The sequence below is a fragment of the Fundulus heteroclitus genome, chromosome 19 (assembly GCF_011125445.2).
Source record: "Fundulus heteroclitus isolate FHET01 chromosome 19, MU-UCD_Fhet_4.1, whole genome shotgun sequence".
NCBI lineage: Eukaryota > Metazoa > Chordata > Actinopteri > Cyprinodontiformes > Fundulidae > Fundulus > Fundulus heteroclitus.
The window spans coordinates 9,936,177-9,957,997 of record NC_046379.1 but is presented as its reverse complement, the minus strand read 5'-3'; the positions used below and the strand labels follow the sequence as shown (position 1 = coordinate 9,957,997).

The 21,821-nt window shown below is 38.7% G+C and overlaps 1 protein-coding gene across 5 annotated transcripts in view; it reads left to right on the top strand.

The window, feature by feature from the left end:
* Window positions 1–21,821, top strand: part of eml5 (EMAP like 5) — a 68,900-nt gene that overhangs the window by 41,994 nt on the left and 5,085 nt on the right. For 3 of the 5 annotated variants that reach the window (XM_036150541.1, XM_036150542.1, XM_036150540.1), the window contains 16 exons: window positions 1,540–1,681; window positions 1,780–1,932; window positions 4,149–4,280; window positions 4,374–4,462; window positions 7,822–7,998; window positions 10,484–10,685; window positions 10,770–10,896; window positions 11,107–11,121; window positions 13,118–13,126; window positions 14,199–14,277; window positions 15,084–15,213; window positions 15,315–15,413; window positions 17,938–17,958; window positions 18,187–18,360; window positions 18,448–18,656; window positions 19,721–19,878. In XM_036150541.1, coding sequence (XP_036006434.1) covers window positions 1,540–1,681; window positions 1,780–1,932; window positions 4,149–4,280; window positions 4,374–4,462; window positions 7,822–7,998; window positions 10,484–10,685; window positions 10,770–10,896; window positions 11,107–11,121; window positions 13,118–13,126; window positions 14,199–14,277; window positions 15,084–15,213; window positions 15,315–15,413; window positions 17,938–17,958; window positions 18,187–18,360; window positions 18,448–18,656; window positions 19,721–19,878 — 1,916 coding nt within the window. The remainder of the gene's footprint in view (window positions 1–1,539; window positions 1,682–1,779; window positions 1,933–4,148; window positions 4,281–4,373; window positions 4,463–7,821; window positions 7,999–10,483; window positions 10,686–10,769; window positions 10,897–11,106; window positions 11,122–13,117; window positions 13,127–14,198; window positions 14,278–15,083; window positions 15,214–15,314; window positions 15,414–17,937; window positions 17,959–18,186; window positions 18,361–18,447; window positions 18,657–19,720; window positions 19,879–21,821) is intronic. The other 2 variants (XM_036150545.1, XM_036150544.1) reach the window with 1 other exon arrangement.

Genomic DNA, 21,821 nt, shown 5'->3' with positions numbered 1-21,821 from the left:
ATTCGGTAGCCATCGTCTGTACCTGCAGGATTGCAGGACGGCTGGGGCCTCATCTCCAGCAGTCATTGGGTGAGAGGCGGTCCTTCACATGGAGACACATAAGCATGCAGATACATGCACACTCCTACCAAAAGGCAATAAACGTAACCAATTAACCTTAGTCATGTTTCTGGACTGTGCGGGGAAGCTGGAGAACCCATGCATGCACGGGGGAGAACATGCAAACTGCGTGTAGAAACTTTTTTTGTTTGTTTTAGTGCAGCATTTAAGTCAGCTGTCGGTCTGACTTGCAAAGGTGCTCTAATCGGACCAAAACTGTATTTTGTTTTACTGCAGATCATCCTTAACATGCACGCCATCCTCAAAGCATAATGCTTTGGGGCTGTCTTTCTTTCTTTCTTTCTTTTTTTCTTTCTTTCTTTCTTTCTTTCTTTCTTTCTTTCTTTCTTTCTTTCTTAGCTACAAGGGAATTATTTAGATCAAATTGTATTCATGTGTTAGAAGTTGATACTTCTGTTGGAAGTCCATCCAATCGGACTGAACTTGCACAACTTTGCTAAGACAAATGTGCAGGTGTGTAAAGCTGCTCCAACAGACTTGCAGCTGTAATTGATGTAGAATGTGGCTCTACAATGTATTGACTCAGCATCACTTTTTAATATTTTTTATATATTGTTTTTTCTTCAGCATTTATGCACCATTCTTGCTTAAAATCCCAACAAAAACACTGACCTTTGTGGTTGAAATGTGACCAACTGATAAAAATACTTCCTGCCGGTTACCAATATTTCACTGTAGCAACACAATGACAAATAAACATCCTTATCAGGCCTTGGATTTTGAAGTGGAGCAGAAACCAAATGGTAAAATATTCTTCCTGTGTCTTGTTTTGTGGTGACAGTTTTTTTTTTTTTTTTTTTGTCAGTACTGCGTCAAAACAAATAAATATTAGCTCGAACATGCAACCTAAATTGACCCAAAGACTAAATATATACTAATAATGACTGGAATAATTTTCATCATGTACGTTAATTTATTCGGATAATTAACATGGGAGTCAAAAAGCATGCATGTTCATTCTTAATGCAATCTGTCTGTGGTTTTTAGGTGGATAATTATAGTGCAAACTAATCTGTAGAGATTATGAGGCAATGCTCCCTAAATGCTGTTGAATTAGTGCCAATCAATAAATAAATTGTTAATTTGATTAAGTGGTCCTGGAGTTTCTTTCCATTCCCCTTGATTGTGGACAGCAAGAACAAATGCTGTTTCTCTGCCGAGGCGCCTTTTAACAGATGGGATCAATTCATTTGAGACAAGAAACCAAGTTTGCTCTTGAATCTGGTCTCTAGGTAACAGGCGACGTTAGTGGAATCAGAATATAAGTGATAGACCTTGGTATTGCGGTGAAGAGAGTACAGTAAGTAAAAGGTAACATCGCCACAGTGCTGCAGACCACTGCTCCTAGGCTTTTAGCACCCTGTTTCCCCTCATCACATGCTCCTGGATTAAATATTTATGCTCTGGGTGTATTTGCAGGGTCACATGGAGGGTGAGGTGTGGGGCCTGGCCACTCATCCCCACCTCCCTCTATGTGCCACGGTCAGCGATGACAAAACCCTGCGCATATGGGACCTCTCACCCAGCCACTGCATGCTGGCCGTGCGCAAACTCAGGAAAGGTTTGTCACATTTACAAACAGCAAACGATGAATACACGGTTCTCTGGCAGCCAACGCGCTGGTTTTCAGGGCTCTAACGGACTCCCTGTCCTCCGCAGGCGGCCGCTGCTGCTGCTTCTCCCCAGATGGCAAAGCCTTAGCGGTGGGCCTGAATGACGGCAGCTTCCTCATTGTCAACGCAGACACCCTGGAGGACCTGGTGTCCTTCCACCACCGCAAGGACATCATCTCCGATATCAGATTCTCTCCAGGTTGGCGGTTCACCTACGCATTTCTTTAGCAAAAAAAAACCTCCCCCGGATGTAAATAGACCTCTTAAATCCCCGTGCCCTTCAGAGCACCTGAGTTTACGGCATGTAGGAGGCTGTGCTGAATGCCAGCAGGTATATACGTGTTTTACTCCTCCCACTGTGAGTCGGGGGGGGGGGGGGGGGGGGGGGAGATTGCTGCAGGCCTGACCCAAATTAATAGCTTTCTGTAACAAGGCCAGACAGAGAAGCAGCGAGAAGGGAATGAGAATCAGTGGGGGTTGACAAAGTGGTAGCAGGAAACTAAACTCTCTTTCGTCCGGACACTTAATCTTTAAAAAGAGATCCCGTTTCTTCATGCAGCATCTATGGATTCTCTGTACAGCTATCAGTTAAAGTCTCAGGATACCAAGAAAGGGCTGTTAGTACGAGTAAAATAATAATTATTTTTGTTAAAGTACCTAACTGCGTGCCCAAGGCTACAAGCATGTTTCAAGCTAGAATTTAAAGTTATGTTTCTTTTTTTCAACATATGAATAAATATATTAGTAATTTGTGGCTTTAATGATCCACCTGCTCTTTTTCCAGGGTGAACTAATTATGTAAAAAACAACTTCAATTAATTTGTAAAGCAAGAACTTGGTGCACAAGTGGGACTTTACAGTGGATTTTCTCTAATCCACAACTAAACTTATACATACTGGCTCAAATACATACAGTTAAGGCCAAAATTATTCAAAAACCCTGGTAGGATCAGGTTTAAGAATATCTTTTAAATTTAACATAAAAAGCCGGTCAGCAAGTATAAGAAAGGTTGGATCTTTTTAACGGCAATAAAGATTTTAGCGCTGATTTTTAATAAGGGTGTAAATGGTTTTAGGCATACCATTTTCCACTAAAAATGTAAATAAACAGCTTTTTTAAAAAAAAATACTCCTTTTAAATAGTTTAAATTGTCATCTGTAGCAATGCGCCTGTCTCATTTCAAATCGGAAACAAGCTTAAAAGTTGAATGAAAATAACTTTAAATCTAAATCTGCACAGGGTACAACCAATTTTGGACTCCATGGTACACTTGATAGTATTGGGTTAAATGAACCACATCCTGTATCCATCAATAAGCTTCTGGCTTATTGCTGGCTGTGTAATTAACCAATAATCTATACATTTTCAACAGGTTTTAGCTTCATATTAGCCTTCTTTATCTCCTCCAGGACCAGTTTAGATTTGTGTTTTTGGACAATTTTCCTATTAGACCAACTGATTCTTTCCCTGCTCCAGCCATCTGACCCAAAGTGGGAACTCAAAACAAAGAAAAAGTGGTTAAGATGTTAAAGAGCAGCTCAGAACCCTCTAAGTTTGATACTGATCATAAAGGGGAAGGCCGGTGTTACCGCCACATTACATCCACATGGACTGAGTGTTGCTGACTGAATAAGAAGCACCTTTTCCAAAATATGCAGCCGCCGACATGGACAAACCGAACGCCTTCTGTAGAAGATGAAGAGCCGTTTGTCCACAATGACAGGAAGTCTGTTTGAGGCTTTCCAACCTAAGAACTCTGTAACAACGGTCAGGCATGGTGGTGGCATCATTATGCTGAGGGTTTCTCTGCTCAGCATAATAGTGCAACACATCAGGAGTGTGGACCAATCAAAAAGGAGGAATATCTCCAGATGTTTCAGCTTTAGCCCAGAACCCCAGCTAGATGATTGAAACTTGGACACAGTTAGATGTCCCAGCAGGACAATGATCCCAAAAATGACATTGGATTGAGCAGGTAAACAATAAGACAAGGCAAGGCAAATTTATTTGTATAGCACATTTCAGTACAAAGACAAGTGCTTTACATGATTAGCTATATAGGAAAATAAAACAGAATAAAAGAAAATTGGAATAGAATGTAGAAACAAAATAAAACAGGGTAAAATGGAAACTAAAAGCAAATATTAAAAACAGTCAGAGCTTCTGGCTTCAAGCGAAGTGTTTGGCCCAAGAACACGGCTGAGAGGGTCAGAGCATGGAGTTCGAACCAGCAACCTGTTGGTTACAGGGCTATCCCTTCTCTCCTGTGTGAGCTTGAAAAAAATTATAGGACATCAGTGTATGTAAACTTGTGGTTTACCTTGAAACATAAATACTGTGGAAAATCGCTGTCCCATTGCTGTGCCATCTTGGCTTGAGGGAACAATTAATAGTTTTGTTGTTGTTTGGCTCAGGAGCCGGGAAGTACCTCGCAGTCGCCTCAGGAGACAGTTTTGTGGATATCTACAATGTAATGAGCAGCAAACGGGTGGGAGTGTGCAAAGGATGCCTCAGTTACATCACCCATCTGGACTGGGACAAAAGAGGTGAACGGGACTCCTAAAGCGTCGCTTTCATTACGCTGTCCAAGAAGCAGTTGTGAACAAACTAAAAGTCTCTCTGGACTCCTTCATTCGCAGGGAAACTACTCCAGGTCAACACGGCAGCTAAAGAGCAGTTTTTCTTCGAAGCTCCCCGTGGCAAGAGACAGACCATCCCTGCTTCCGAGGTAAGCAGGGTGCTGGGGGGGGGGGGGGGGGAGAATATACGCAGGAGCAGTCGTGGCGCCTACAGTCCGCTTTTTCCCCCTCGGGATCAGACGAGACTCGGCGAAGGGCACTGAAGCATTAACACGGCCCATTTTTCACCAGTATCGCTCTAATTTGGGCCAAGGAAGTGGGATAGTGTTTGTGGTCTTGCGTTAATGCGTCGTGACATTCAGGCACCTTGCGAGGCGCGCAGTGGAGGGGCGCACTTACAAAATAAGTGTCAGAGATGGTGGATGCTGTTAGGTCGAGTCTCGCCGGAGAATGACACGTCGTCCTTAGGCATTTATATTCTCCTCAATCTTATTACATTAGTCTCCTGTAGAATGGATCAGATGGGCTTTATTGGTCCGTTTGTTTCTGATCTTAAATCAACAGCAGTTCATGTGTAATCCGGTTGATCCTATCCGATTAATAGTCTTTTCATTTGCCGATGACTGACGTAACCCTTTAAATCACGTGTCAAACTCAAGGCCCGCGGGCCGAATCCAGCCCATCAAGGCAATTTATCCGGCCCTCGAGAGCCAAAAAAAGGCATATCATGTCATAAAGTAGAGGCATAAATCCTTTTAAATTGTATAAAGTGGCTAAAACTGTGCCTCCTGTAGCGAATGTTGATTATTTTTTTAACTGTGTAGTAACAGCATCCCACCACACATTAAAACAACCCAGAAACGTCCAAAAAGGAGAAAAAGTGATGCAGAATGATGATAGTTTAAAGTGTAAATCACCCCAATATCAACTTTTTTGCAGATAAACTGGGCCTAAGAGTGCTACTTTTATGTTACTGTGCATTATTTATACTTCTATGTGAACAGAAGTGAAATTCTGAAATCAAAAGTATCATCTATACACGTGCAACCGGTCCTTTTAATGACTTCATGATGTCAAAGTGGCCCAATATAGAAATAAGTTTTACACTCCTGCTTTAAAGCCTGATACAGGTAACTGTGAGGAAACTTCACATTTTTTAAATAAAATCTTTTTGGTTGCTTTAAAAAACATACAACATCCGGCTATCACATTTTCGTTGTATCATAATTGACATGTTAGACCAAAAAATAAAATGTCTTCATGTTTTTTGCATTTTTATATAGTGTGTGTAAAATATATTAATTTGTACATTTAATTTGGTGTAAATTGTATGTTCAGAAAAATATTTGAAGAGATAGAGGTATCAGAAATATGATACATTTGGAGTTATAGAGTTAGAATATACAAGGCAAATAGTATTCACACATGTTGAATATTTCCCTTATTTATGACATCACAACCACAAATTGTAATGTATTTTATGATTTGTAATAATTGTGTCCTAACACAAAATAGCACGTAATTATGTCCTGGAAGGATCCTACCTAGTCTTCACTTTTTTTTTTAAACGAAAATCAGAAAAGTTTAGCATGCATTTTCATTCAACCCCCAGCATTTCACTCTGATAACCCTAAATAAAAATTGGTGCAATTGTCCACCTGTGTGTAATTTAATCCTAGTATAAACATATTTCTTCTGAGAAGGTCTCAGAGATTTGTTAGAGAACATTAGTGAACAAACAGCATCATGCAGACCAAAGAGCTTCATTGTGGAGAACTTTGAAGCAGGTTTGTTAATAAAATAATATCCCAGCATTTGCCCATCTCAGAGCACTGTTAGGTCTGACATCTATGGAACTAGTTTGCCAAAATTACTAATCTTTATTTATTTATTTTTAAATGACATTAATTAATTCAAGATTACTAATCTATTCCGACTTGAGCTCCTTTGCCAAATGTCTTCCCCCCTCTCTGAAAACCCCCTTTCCTGTCAGTCTACTGTATGAAAAACAACCTACTAGTGGCGTAAAAACCCAGGAAAAAAGAACGAAAATGGCACGGTTTTGAAAACCTCCCCGTCTCTGTTGTCGTGTAGACAGGAAAAACAGAACCTGTGTGAATGGGGAAGCCCTGGCACAGGCGCAGTATGACTAAGTGGAGGCGCTTTTTTAAGCAGGGAGCGCTCATACGCATGCCGGCGTTTTTGAGTTTCAAAGAAATTACACCGTTTTAGCCTTTGTTCTAGTGTCAAAGTACAAGGGGATCGTAATTAAAATCTCATGTAGATGTGTTTACAGAAACAGAAAAAGATTTCAGCTTTAAATGGATCATTGTCATGTAAACAGGGTCTTAACTTGTGTATTTTACAAATCAAACGTTTGAGAAGAAGTGCCAAGAAGAAAGACACAAGCCGCCCATTACCCACAACACACCATCCCTACAGCGAACATGGGGGTAGTAGCATCATCCTGTGGGAAACCTTTCTTTGGAAAGGAGAGGAAAGGGAAGTGAATGGAGGTTAATAGGGAACAACACTCAGATTAAATATTTAAATGTCTAAACATCTGATTATTTATTTACGTTATTAAACTAATACAGTTTTATTGTTATTATCCCCCAGGCTGCGGATAGTTACCTACCAGTTTGTCTTACACTGAATACTGTCATTGAAAGGCAGCCTCAGTGAATATTCAGTTCAATTTTATTTATATAGCGCCGATTCATGAAACATGTCATCTCAAGGCACTTTACAAAGTCAAATTCAATCATATTATACAGATTGGTCAAAAATGTCCTATATAAGGGAACCGGTTGATTGCTTCAAAGTCCCGACAAGCAGCATTCACTCCTGGAGAAGTGTAGAGCTACAGGGAGAGTCGTCTGCATTGTCCATGGCTTTGCAGCAATCCCTCATACTGAGCATGCATGGAGCGACAGTAGAAAGAAAAACTCCCCACAAACGGGAAGGAAAACCACCAGCAAAACTAGAGAACAGTAGACTGGAGAACAGTAGACTGGAGAACAGTAGAACTCAGTAGAGTGAGAAAAATAGGCCCTGATGTCTTCCAGCAGCCTAAGCCTATAGCAGCATAACTATAGAGATAGCTCAGGGTAATATAAGCCACTCTAACTATAAGCTTTGTCAAAAAGGAAAGTTTTAAGATTAGTCTTAAAAGTAGACAGGGTGTCTGCCTCACGGACCAAAATTGGGAGTTGGTTCCACAGGAGAGGAGCCTGATAGCTAAAGGATCTGCCTCCCATTCTACTTTTAGAGACTCTAGGAACCACCAGCAGACCTGCAGTCTGAGAGCGAAGTGCTCTGTTAGGAACATACGGGGTAATCAGAGCTCTGATATATGATGGAGCTTCATTATTAAGGGCTTTATACGTTAGAAGAAGAATTTTAAATTCTATTCTTGATTTAACAGGAAGCATATGAAGGGAAGCTAAAATTCCCTCTTGTTGAGGGATCATATTTCATCTCTTAAATCTCTACTGACTTGTTTCAGGTGGAGAAAATCGACTGGAGCACGTGGACGTGTGTCCTGGGCCTGTCTGTTGAAGGCGCCTGGCCTGTGATCAGCGAGGTCGCAGAGGTGACCTCTGCTTGCCTCAGCAATGACAGGCGGGTGCTAGCAACAGGAGATGACTTGGGATACATCAAGCTATTCAGATACCCTGTCAAGGTAACATTTTATTATTAACGTTACTCTCCACAGTTATTGCCACCTTACTAAAGTGTCTACTGTATATATTGCTCCAATGATCAGAGTGTAAGAGAACTGATCATTTGTAATCAGTAGCTTTCTGCTTCACTAGGGTATAAATATGATATGACTCAGGCACATTTCTCTTATCGACCGGCCACTGTGGCTGGATGATGACCCAAGTTCATCTTCACACCACCCACAGTGATCAGGGTGGTGAGGGATGGTAAGAAGAGTGGCAAAAAGCAGCATCCTGGTGTCACCAAGTCTCTCTGGCAATCATTCATGATGCCAGGACAAAAAGCCTTTTCTAGCCTACAATCACAAATTTAAACGTGGAGTTCACGAAACTCTACTGTAATTGTGTGCTTTGGTCAGATGAGACTGAGGCTGAATCTAATTTCTCTCTTTCAAGAAGCATGATCAGTTCTAACTGTTACCTAATAAATGGCAATATTTAAAATTACCTTATCTGCCATGTACAAAATTATGAAGGCAGCAGCAGACAGTTTTATTTGTTATTAAAAAGGAACAAAATAAAATATGAAATAAAATGTGTAAAACAAATCTATTTTTACTATTTTAAAAATTACATTTGCATTGTAGATAATGTGCTGCTAACAGAAAAAACTGTATATTTAAACATACTTGAATCATTCTGATACTGGTTTCAAGTATACTTAAGAATGAAATCTGAATATCCAGAGTTGTTTAAATAATACAATTTTAACATTGTCAGTTGACAACAGTGGTGATAAAAAATTTCTATATTGAAACACTAGACATTACAGTATCATTAATAATAGTACGATTAATGAAGTATGTTAACTGAGAAAGTATTTTGGGGGTGGATTTCCAAGCTCTTAACGTACTTGTTAATTTTGAACTTTGAAGTCTGTTTTAAGGGCCAAAGTGCCATTACCCAGTATCCATTCACATCGATATATCGGTTAAATGATTAAAAATCCATATCGTCATTTTAAGATACACCTTTATTTTGAAATCCATAAGACATGAGACTATAGTGAACAGGTGATCTATTATTATTATTATTATTGTTATTATTTTTATTATTATTATTAAATTAGAAGAATTATGTTTTTGTTTTGGAGATAGGCACCAGCACCCCGCGACCCCATGAGGGATAAAGCGGATCAGAAAATGGATGGATGGATGGATGTTTTTGTTTTAAATGCCTGATACCTGTAAGCGCTTAGAAATAAAATGATCAAATTATATTTAGGTTTTTTTTTGTGAGTAAATAATAGTGTCAGATGGGCAGATGATATTGCATCAAATCAATCACTGACTTGTAAATTGAATGAAATTGAAATTGTATCCTAACAGGCTTTGTGATATCAGCAAATATCAGATTGACATCCAAACAAATCAACATAATATCGTATCACGATAAATCTAGTGATTTACACCCCTAGTCATTTCAGTAATTATTACTCCCACCACTAGGGGGCAGGCACATGTATCGTGTGCAGCAGAGATGCAACGTGGGATAAAAAAAAAACGTGTTACTCTGCTACAGTTGTCAAAAATCAAGTTCAACAAACCCAAGTGTCTCTATGGATTAGAAACATAACATTAAAACCCTTTTATAACCTATTTGTCTTCCCATGTAGCAATTAGAATGGTCTACTTCCTACAAATGCAGGGTAAAGTGTCAACAATCAGGATTTAGCTCAACAAACACTCCATGTCGGTTTGATGTGAAACAGAGGGTGAATATATGGAAAAGCACTTTATTGTTTAGCACAGTGGAGGACATGTGTTGGTGTTTCTCCTCCAAAAGGCCCTGGAAGCTTGTTTTAGTCCGTGATATGATCCCCCTTGGGATACATACCAGGATATTTTACATTAAGGAATGTTGAGGCTTTTGCTGTTAATTTCAACAAGGGTCATTATAGTGGACTTTTAAACTGCGTCTTAAATCCAAATCAACATAGAAGCGTTGCATCAGATGCAAAAACCAAACTTCTTCCCTTATACTCAGTCCCCTGGCCTAAATAAGGGATTGTCTACAGGCTGAAGTGAATACCAACCTTCTTTAGTTATATTAAAATGCTCTTCTTATGGCAAAATGTAATTGTACAGAATATGGACTGCAGCACAAATGATCTTTCTATTCAATTTGATTATATTTAATTAGCACCAATTCACAACACGTATACCAAGGCACATTACAAAGTCAAAAGTCATGTAAATTATTTTTTTTAAAGTTGGATTTATTTGCTTATGCAATTAATGTTGTGAATTTTTTTCCCCCCAAAACATTTCAGTGAGAGAATGTGCTAATGCAATAAATGTTATTTTTTTTCCCCAAAGGCTTTTGATGCATCTGAGTCCCCTGACTCAAACAACAGCTCTTTGAGTTATGTTTAAATATTATGCTAATGTTGCGTTCATGTCACAAGTGCTGAAAGGATGTTGTTGCATTTTCCCTCCTCCTCAGGGAAAGTATGCAAAGTTCAAGCGCTACGTGGCACACAGCACACACGTTACCAACGTGCGATGGACCCACGACGACAGCCTTTTGGTGACAGTCGGTGGGGGCGACACGTGCCTCATGATCTGGGCCCACGAGCTGGAGGGCCTGCGCGAATTCAAACTGTGCGACAGCGAGGAGTCGGATATCGACAGCGAGGACGACGGAGGCAAGAAATCACCTCCTGTTTAGAGTTTAACAAGTCAGAGTGTGTTGCTGCTACATAAAAGACGGCGTTGTTGTCTTGCGTCAGGTTACGACAGCGACGTGACGAGGGAGAACGAGATCAACTACACCATCAAGGCCTTATCCACCAACATGCGACCGATGTCGGGGGTGAAGCCCCACCTGCAGATGAAGGAGCCCTCCATTGATGAAAGGTATTTATAACCCAAACTCTGATGGCGTTTTCTCAGCTCCTCATATATATGTGGACAAAATCCTACCCTTTTCATTTATTTTCCTCTGTGTAACTTCTCTTCTTTTCCCCTACTCCTTTTGATTAACTCTGCTTTTTCTGCTCTTCTTCTTTCCTTTTAATGGCTGTCCATCTCTGATTATCCTGCTACTTTCTTTTCTACCATATGAAGGCAAGGGGTGGTCAGGTAAGTTAACCAAGACAAAGCTAGCCAAAGGATGTTTTTAGCTTTGAAGCTGAAAGTTTCAGATTCTTTATTTCGTACAGAAACAAATAAAATATAAAATATATGCAGTAAATATTCCCATATGTATAACAAATTAAACTCAGGTTGTGGCAATAAAAAATAAAATATATCATGAAGTTAATTAAGTACACGTTCAAAAAAGTAGAAAAAGTTTTCCATATTCCCACCCCTAAGGGTATCCTTAGTCTATTTTTATATCACATATACTGCACTCATATTGCATAGGCAAAGCAGTATAGATAAATTATATAATTTAGATTTCATTTAGATTTAAATTATATAGTCACCTTACAATTGTTGAAAAATAAAAATAAAAAAAACATTTCTCTTTAGATGGGTCTAATATGCAAATAAGGGTCACAACTGGAGCTTGAATTTATGCTCTTTAAGTTTCAGCACCACAAACTGGATGGGTTGTAGTTAAGGTGGCGTGCGACAAGTTTTCAAACCACTTGAAATTTCTCATCACATTACAGCCAAAAAAATGCGTCATTGTTGCTGTTTTTTTTTAAGCAGATTAATAAATTATTGTAAAGTGGAAGGAACATCATACACGGTTCTTATTTATTTCTCCTGCAAAAAAGTTTTAAGAGGATGCCGTTCATTTTTATTCAAGCAACCCGAGTGAAAACCACCATTTGTTGTAATTATAGCTCTGAGTCCAATTTTAATTTAATTTATTTTTTTGTGAAATTGTTTGAGCACATCAGTCAGATGGAATGGAGGTGTAATTTGAACATATATTCTGAAGATTTGACACAGATTTTCATTTAGACTAAGTTCTGTAACTTTGACTAGGCCGCTGTAACACATTAAAACATTGGTTTGATCTATAACATTCGATTGTAGCTCTGGCTGTATGCTTCCCATCAACTCGGAGCAGTTTCCCACACCATGATGCTGCCACAATTTAGTTTCACTGAGAGGATGGTGTGCAGTGCTACTTTTCTCCTACACAATGTTTTGCATGCAGGCTAGAAAGCTTAATTTTGGTTTTATCTGACCAGAGCACCTTGTTCCACATGTTTGCTGTGTCCACTCCTACATGGCAAACAGAAAATGGGACTTCTTGTAGCTTTTCTTCAACAATAGCTTTCTTTTTGCCGCTCCTCCATAAAGGCCAAAGGTGCAGTTTCTCTAGAGTTACCATGAGCCTCTTGGCTGCTTCCCTGATTACTGTTCTCCTCCTAACCTGTGCACGAGGTTTTCTCCGAACTTTTTGGTGTCTTTTCGGAATCTTTTTAAAACACACAGTGACGGCTGCCCTCTCTTGTCGGTGTTAACGTAGGATTGATTTGAGGATTTATTAATGGTCTATAATCAGGCCACCTTTTAGAGTTATTTTTTGCTCATTGTATTAGTATCTTACGATAAGAAACCGTGGCCGTAACACGACAAGAAGTAAAGTCGTTTAAGGGGATATTAATGCTTCTATAATGCACCACAGCCTGTAAAATCCTGCTTTATTTGTTTAGCAGGATTCAGTTCAGCAGCTTCAAACATGTAGTAATAAAAACAGATTACATTTAAGGTGGATTTATCACTCTCTAAATCTGCACATCTAGTATTAAGAGAAACGTTAACAATTTATGAATCTTAATCTGTCATTCTTTGAGTCTGTTTCTTTATTTCCCACATTCCTCTTCTCAGTCTCCACAGTATCTGTGGGAAAAGACACCCTGTGGCTCGCTCTGATTAACTGTCACATTTTTACTCTTTCCACTTGATGATGCCAGCTTTGCACGCAGCGTCTTCTGGCCAGCAGTAATCAGAAATAGACTCGTGCCATGTCGCGATTTCCCACCGCTGCTGACTTGTGTCGATGTTTGTGAGCGGCTACGGTTTTGTTAATGTTGTTTCCAGCAGGCAGAGATAAAACGCAGAGGGCAACATTTTTCTAATTCTTGTTTTCTTCCTTGCTTTTGCTGCCATGAAGAGGTTCAAGGTAATGATAAAACATTTTCTGCTCCCATGTAAATACGTGAAGACAAAGTAGAGTGGAAAGGGAAAATTAATGTTTTTTTTTTCTCCTCGTGATTAAGTGTCGCTAAAATGAATTAAGTACTTTTGATAAACTTTAAGATTAAGTCAACTTTAAGAATTTCTTGTTATTTCTTGATTACTCCATCTTTTTTCTCAGCAGGTTTTACCCAATTTGTCTATGCAACTGACAAATAAAAACTTTAAATCTCAATAAGGCTGATACTTATTACATATGTGATAAAGACTTTTTCAGCATGTTGTTAAATACACTAGTTTTATAGGACAGAGCAGAGATATATTGGTCATTAATGGTCTTCATGTTTTGCTTTCCCTGTGATCTTCCAAAGTGTTTCCTGTCAATTTTCTTCACTATTTCTCAAAGATGAGACTTTGAGACACCGTTAATTTGTTTTCTAATCTTCTTCTTTTTTAGAGCACAATATGTTGTCAAAGTCCAAAAAAGAAACTTAAATAACCCTTTTTTTTGTAAAGCTTAAAATATATTGCTGAAGAGAGTTCAAATTTACAATAAAAAGATGGCTTGGAGACAATGTATGAAGAACATGAGAAATAGTGATATTGTATTTATTTTGTGGCACTAGTCGCCTTTATTTGACAGTAGGCTGACAGGAAATACTCGTACACGGGACAATCACATGCTGCTCACCTACCCTGCGCACATCTGTAATAATATTAATAATACAAATACATTTAAACTGGCGTAAAAAAGAGCCATAGCTCACTTAATTCCACCCTTCCTCCATGACTTATTCATACCAGTCATTGCTTTACTTTAATATTCTAGCTTAAGTGCTTCTTCATGATTTGCTACATATTGTCTGTACAACAATGACTCAACTATTGTATATAAAGCATGGATGAGTGAGAGTAACCAATTAGGTTTTAGCTCTGTTTTCTTTTACCGTGCCCACTAAATGTTGTGCACTCGTATGGAGTAATGTAACTACCATCATGATCCTCACTGCTGCCATCATGAGCCGCAGGAGCGTTCACATCCCAGCTGTCTGTTTCAGGCCTCCTGTCAGCAGAGCGCTGCCGCAGCCGGAGAAGCTGCAGACCAACAACGTGGGCAAGAAGAAGAGGCCGATCGAGGTAAACTCTCCTCATCCTCACCGAAACACAGCTAACTAACACAGATGCACACATGATGGACTGTACGTAAGCCGAGGGACGCTTCCTGCAGAGCTAACACAGGGTTCGCGCGGATCCTTAAAAAGTCTTAAAAGGCATTGAAATCTGTAATATAAAACTAAGGCCTTAATTGGCATTAAAATGTCTTAAATCAGTCTTTCTTAGGTCTTTTACCAGGTCATAAATAGGATTTAGTTTTTGTAATCCTTACCAAACAGTATAATAATTGACACAATTATATATATTTTTAATTTACCGAAAGGCTCAATGTAACTATTATTGGTTCCGTCCCGATAGCGGAAGCAATAAAAACTGTTGCGGCCGGACCATAGCTGCGAAAAAGAGTTGGCACTGGTTATGTTGTGGTTTTTAATACTGATTTATAGTTTATTTTAGTAGGGAACAAAACAAAGTTTGTGCATTCAGTTCAGTAGTTGTTAAAAATATATCTGTAATTTGTGTTTTTTAGCTTTATTCCTATATGGAATGTTTTTCAAAATTTTAAACATGTCTACTGGGCCACAAAGTAATGGTTTATGTTAAAATAAACATTTGGGTGCAGTTGTCGCAACCAGGTTTATCTTGTTTATCGTGAAGTTGGTCTTAACTTTTTATTTCAAGTGGCATTAAAAAGTCTTAAAAAGTCTTGAATTTAACTTCCCTTATGCTGTAGGAACCCTGTAACATCTGTAACCGAATCATTTGTGCCATCAGCCGGCTCTGGGCTGACCTTCCTGACTCCCCGACTGTCTTCTTCTCTCCCACAGGACCTTGTCCTGGAGCTGGTGTTTGGTTACCGTGGCAACGACTGCCGCAACAACGTGCACTACCTGAACGAGGGGGCGGACATCATCTACCACACGGCCTCCGTCGGCATCGTGTTTAACCTGACCACCTGTAAATATTCGTCAGAGACACGCGGAGATGGATACTGTTGACCGACAGTCTGGGTTTAATTCATTTTTAATTCATTTTCCTCTGTTTGTGTTTTCCTGCAGCCTGCCAAAGTTTCTATGTTGAACACAGTGATGACATTTTGTGCCTGACAATCAATCAACACCCTAAATTCCCCAATGTGGTGGCAACTGGCCAAGTAGGTATGTTTGTGAGAAGTCAGCCTCTTGTGTTATTGCGCTAAATGATTAATCACACTGATGATACAGATTCAGTTTAACTAAATTTATCATGGAATTAAATAATCTGAGGTGCAAAAGTGCAATACTGTTGTTGTTTTTTTAAAGCAAATAAGAAGAAAAATTTGACATATTTCTTCTGTGCATAAATTTACATTGAGGCACCAAAGAGACTAAAATAAACAGCTTAAGTAGGTTTTTAATAGGGCTGCACAATTAATCGCATTTTCAATATAATTGCAATTTCAAAAAACGCAATTTCCAAATCGCAGAGGTCTGCAATTTTTGGTTATGTAACAATTAATGGATCAGACGCGTCCTTTAGGTGTCGGTAAAATGTTCAAAGTGGGTTTGCCTCCACATGGAAGGGAAGACAGTTGCAGCAGTGAGATAATCTAATTTTATTACTTGTTTTAGAGTTTATATAATCATACATAGCATTAAGTACAGGTGAATAAGTTTAATACATAGACTTGCTTGTTGGTTGCACTTTATGTTCAACAAGGATTGATGTCCAAATCAATTAAAAGCTGTTCTCTTGAATAATATTCTGATTATTAGAAACATTAAAAACTCTTGTTTTAAACAGTCCTTGTTTACAAACATCTTTATTTAGAGGCCATTTTTGTTGCTTGTGGTTAATGCAGAGAAAAGTAAAAATTGCAATTTTTCGTAGGCAGAACGTGATAATTTCTGCTCCAAGTTTAGATGCTGTGGGTCTTTTAGCAACTAATCCGCACGGCGAGGAAACAAATTTCTTTGTTATTTGTATATGTTTAAAAAGACATGATAAATTAAACTGGAGAAAAAAATTGCATGAAATCTCAATATTAACATAAAAAAATCGCAATAAGATTATTTTCCAAAATCGTTCAGCCCTAGTTTTTAATTAAAAAAGTGCAAATTATGAAGTGAAAGGCAAATTCAAAAATATCACAAATAAGAAACTTGCGGTATGCTTATGTGTTCAGCCTCCTTCACTCTGACACTCGTAAATAAAACCAAGTGCAAACAGATATATTGAGAAGTCATCGTACTGGAAAACAGAGTCCCTCTGTGTGTGTTTTTATTTTCATTTTACATCCAGCTGCTTGGTGAAGGTCTGAGGTTTTTTTTAAATAACATTAGAGAACAACCAGCATCAGGTCAGGGAGGGTCTCTGTTCTGTAAATGATCTGAGAACGGATCGAGTTTGGTGCCACTGCAAATCTACACTGCAAAAAGGGAACTAAAAGTAAGTGAAATTTTCTTGAAATTAGTGTATTTTTCCTTGATTTGAGGAGCTAAATAAGACTTTTTGTCAATGGAATAAGTTGTTTGCACTTAAAATAGGAAAAATTCATCTCCATCACCTTATTTCAAGTGCAGGATATCTAATTATCTTATTTCAAGGGTAAAAATAATAATTCCATTAGCAAATAGTCTTATTTAGCTCCTCAAATCAAGGAAAAATACACTCATTTCAAGAAATTCTTACTTACTTTTAGTTCCCTTTTTGCAGTGTACCGAGACCAGAGAGCATCAATCATAGAAGCACCCAGGAGGAGCAGCAGAGATCCACAGCTTAGGTGGGAGAATCTGGTGACAAAAATCAGTGTTAGTGGTGCAGTTTACATATTTGGCCTCTACGAAAGAGCGGCTTGTTTTTAGACCCACCAACAGTGGCGTCATCTGCAAACTTGTGCGATTATGTAAAGAAAAGGAATGGCAGAGCAGATGACTGAGGGTGAATAAGGCCGGGTGGAGCACACCGCCCTGCAGCATCCCCGCGTTCAGGACTAGTACAGAAGATGTCCGACTCCCATTTATTCATCCGTTCTCACCACCCGTGGCCTGTCAATGCACAAAGCCCTGAAAGCAACATCCGCGTGATGAAACATGGTGGTGATGACATAAAAAATGGACAGAGATTCACTCTCTAGATGAGCAAAGCAGGTTCAGACACATTTCCTACAAACTTACAGCTTTAGTTGCAACAAAAGGTAGTTGAAGACAAATATTTAAAAAAAAAACATGGATTCTTTTCCTGCCATGTAGTTAAAAATTTCTGCACTTCAAAAAGGGAAATAAAAGTAAAGGCAATTTTCTTGAAATTAGTGTATTTGTCCTTGATTTGAGCAGGTAAATAAGATTATCTGCCAACGGAATAAGATTTATGCTCCTGAAATAGGAGCAACTCATCTCCATCGTCTTATTCTAAGTGCAGTATATCTAATTATCTTATTTTAGGGGTAAAATACTCATTCCATTGGTAGATAATCTTATTTATTGCTCAAATCAGGGACAAATATATGCATTTCAAGAAAGTTTTGCTTATTTTTAGTTCTGTTGCTGCTGTGTGAGAATAAAGCTACAAGGTAATGTAGAAAAGCTGTAAAGGAAAGAACCTTAATTTTCATATTTTATGAATTTTATTTCCATAAGAACATGCTTCCAGAGAGAAATGTGGCATGATAACTGAAATAAATCACATTTTCTGTTTTTCCAGGTGATACTGGTGACATGTCAGGTAAGATATTTTCAAAATTAACAAGAATCTGTTAAATACTAAGAAAAAACCTTGAAGGATGTCAGATTGACAGCTGTTTAATGGCCAGTTAATTTGATTTTGAAGATGGAGTTTGCATAAGTCAACACACAACTAAACCTATAATCCTCTAAGTAAAGAAGAAAATGAGTTAAAGCCCAAGAGGTAAAAAATAATCTACTATATAATCTATATAATTCTGCTCCTCAGCCACGTCTCCCTCCATCCACGTGTGGGACGCCATGACCAAGCAGACGCTGTCGGTGCTGCGCTGTTTCCACTCAGGCGGCGTCTGCTCGGTCAGCTTCAGCGCCACGGGGCGACTGCTGCTCTCTGTGGGCCTGGACCCCGAACACACCGTCACCATCTGGAAGTGGCAGGAAGGTAAACCCGGGGCAGAAAACCCCCCTCAGATTTCCGCTCTTCGCTCGGCTTTTAACTCAGACATAACACTTCCTCTGACTTCCTCAGGTGCCAAAGTGGCCAGTCGGGTCGGTCACACGCAGCGGATCTTTGTGGCAGAGTTTCGGCCCGACTCAGACACGCACTTTGTGTCGGTGGGCATTAAGCATGTGCGATTCTGGACGTTAGCAGGTCGAGCTTTGCTCTGCAAGAAAGGTGTGCTGAGCTCCATCGAGGACGCCCGGATGCAAACTATGTTGTCTGTAGCATTCGGAGCTGTAAGTAACTATTACCACCTTCAGCATTTGATTTTGTGCTTCATTGCCAAAAGAAAATGAAACTAGGGCTGGGCGATATGGATTAAAAAATAAATCTCCTGATTTTATCATACCAAATCCGATTAATCGATTTTTTTTCCTCCTTTATGTTTCATAAAAAGAAATTAAAGAAATTATTTTAAAACCTTGCTTTTTATGTCAAGCATTTCATCAGGGAGTTGACCTGAATTCAAGGTGCAACTAAAAACAAGCTGTGAAACATGCTTGTACACTGCAAAAACGGATCTAAAAATAAGTAAAATGTTCTTAAAGTTAGTGTATTTGTCCTTGATTTGAGCAGGTAAATAAGATTATTTGCCAATGGAATGAGTATTTTGACCCCTAAAATAAGATAATTAGACATCCTGCACTTGAAATAAGATGATGGAGATGAGTTGTTCCTATTCTAAGTGTAAAAGTCTTATTCCATTGGAAGATCATCTTATTTACCTGCTCAAATCAAGGACAGATACACTCATTTTAAGAAAATATTACTTATTTTTAGATCCATTTTTGCAGTGTAAAACAAGATGGTAGCCGTGCCATTATAAACAATGAAAATATAACAAAACATTTGCTGCTAGTGGTATTACACATTGAGCTAAAAACAGGCTTCACTGCACTTGTAAACTTCAAACTAAGTTAAAAAAAAAAGTAAATAAGTAAATGAAGTACCTCGTATTATGGTAAAAAAAGTTTCCACTTAATATTTTGACAATATATTTGCCTAAACATATATTCAGCATCACATGCTGTTCTCTTCATGGAAACCCAATGAGTGTATTGGCAAAATAAAATCCAGATGTTCCAAAAATGAAATCTTAAAGAATTGTAAATTCAAATTAATCGATTAAATCGATTTATCGCCCAGCCCTAACTGAAACTCCATGAAATAATGTCACCGTTTGTTTCCTAAATCCGTAAAAAAAAAAAGCTCTGCTTGAACATGCTGTGAACTGTTTTTTTGCACTGCTTGCTCTGCTCTCTTAGGCCACTAGATTAGTGCAGATTTGTTTTCTTTTCAGAATAACTTGACATTTACAGGTACCATAAGTGGGGATGTGTGTGTGTGGAAGGAACACATTTTGGTAAGAATAGTGGCCAAAGCTCACACGGGCCCCGTGTTCACTATGTACACCACCCTGAGAGACGGCCTCATCGTCACGGGAGGCAAGGAGAGACCGTAAGTGCTTCTGCATTAACCACCAGTCATGGTAAAAAAAAAGACAATTTTTCATCACCTTCAGCTCAGTCATGGGCATAGAAAATTACACCTTTATTTTAACAGCCAGCAAACAAGTGTTTTTCTTTCATTGTCACCACCAGATCACCGTAGATAAGAAGTAGGAAAGAGCGTGAAGACTTTAGGGAAGAAATATTGGTCCCCATTCAATCTGGAAAGGGTTATAGGAACTTTTTCATTGTCTATTTAAGTCTATTGAAAACCATTTCAATAAGCTGCCAATCCTTCCAAAAGAAGTAAAAAAAACAAAGCACCTGGACTTGTTTTCCATAGTTGAAGACGTTTCGCTTCCTCTCCAGGAAGCTTTCTCAATTCAAAAGGTCTGGAGTAATGTGGAGTACCAAGCTTTATACCACTGCCCAAACAAAGTCCTTGTAATGGCTTAGATAGCATGCAAATTCAACAGAAACAGGTCCACTCCTTAGTAATGGGCTGCCAATCTTCCCAGGAGTGAACATCCTAGAAGATACACCCTAAAGTCAGACCACCAAGCACAGAGAAACAACAAAAAAAACAAGATCTCCGTCTCAGAGTCTACAGGCCTCAGCTGGCATCTCGAGTTTTTAAGATCATGAATAGAAAGTTTGAAAAAGACTAAAAAAGTGTGGCTTATTTGGTTTTCAGCAGAAAGCTTGTTTTCCCTGCAGCACGACTGAGTTTTTTAAAAGGTCACTAATGAAGCAACATGATGTGGGAGAAATGTCCTTTGGACAAGGAAGAACAAACCTGAGATGTTTCGCCATAACGAACAAGCACCTCAATCACGACGGATCAAACCACCTGTGAGGGGCGATGATTAGGACCCATGCAAATTACAGTCGCTAAGATGAGCATCAACTCCTCTCAAAGCATTCTAGAAAAAAAACATTAATTCAAATTCAAATATACTTTGTTGATCCCAGAGGGAAATAAATGTTGTTGTAACTCCTATTGATGCAAATTCTTCAGAGTTATTGTAGATAGTGATGGCTGTGAGCAGGAAAGATCTCTTGTAGCGGTCTTTATTGCAGCGAATTTCGAGAAGCCTCTGACTGAAGACACTCTGTTTTCCCATGACAGTCTCATGAAGATCTATCTGGCAGCTGAGGCTAGCAAATCTACAACAGAATGGCTGAAAACGGAAATATTAAGAGTGCTGCAATGACCAGTTGAAGTCCAGACACCAATGTCAGCCAAACTGCTGTAGTCGGACCTTAGAGGCCAAGTAGACCTTAATATTGGACCAATATTCCTTCACAGTGATGTAGGAGACTGATAAAGTCAGAAAGAAGAAGACTGCTTCCAGCTATAGCTGCTAAAAGTAGCTCCCAAACCTGCTGGAACACTTACTTTAGATTTAGATTAGATTCAACATTATTGTCATTACACAGGTACAGGTACAAGGCAACGAAATGCAGTTTAGGTCTAACCAGAAGTGCAATAGCAGCAAGTGCAGGATAAACAATGATTCCATAAGTACAGGACATGGATATGTGCTGAATAAATATAGAGATGGATACTATTATAGACACAATTTTACTGATAGATTTGTCCTATGAGTATAATATATAGATAACTAGTATTTTGAACTAAATTTATAGCTGGATATGTACCGAATATAGTATACAGGTGGATATAACTATAAATTGAGTTTTACAGATATGTACAATAGCATAATATACAGATGATTTTTGTTACTAGAGAGTTTACATGTACTATTACTATAGGCAGAATTGTGAGCATGATAGGTAGCTATTACGATAAAATTAATAAATAAAGTTTTTCCCATGAATTGGCTGAACGTCTTGGAAAGTTTCTTTTTTTCCCAAGGCTGTAATGTTGTATAAGCACACCAGTGAGGTAAAAAATGTATGCTGTGATGTCGATCAGCTCATGCATGCAGC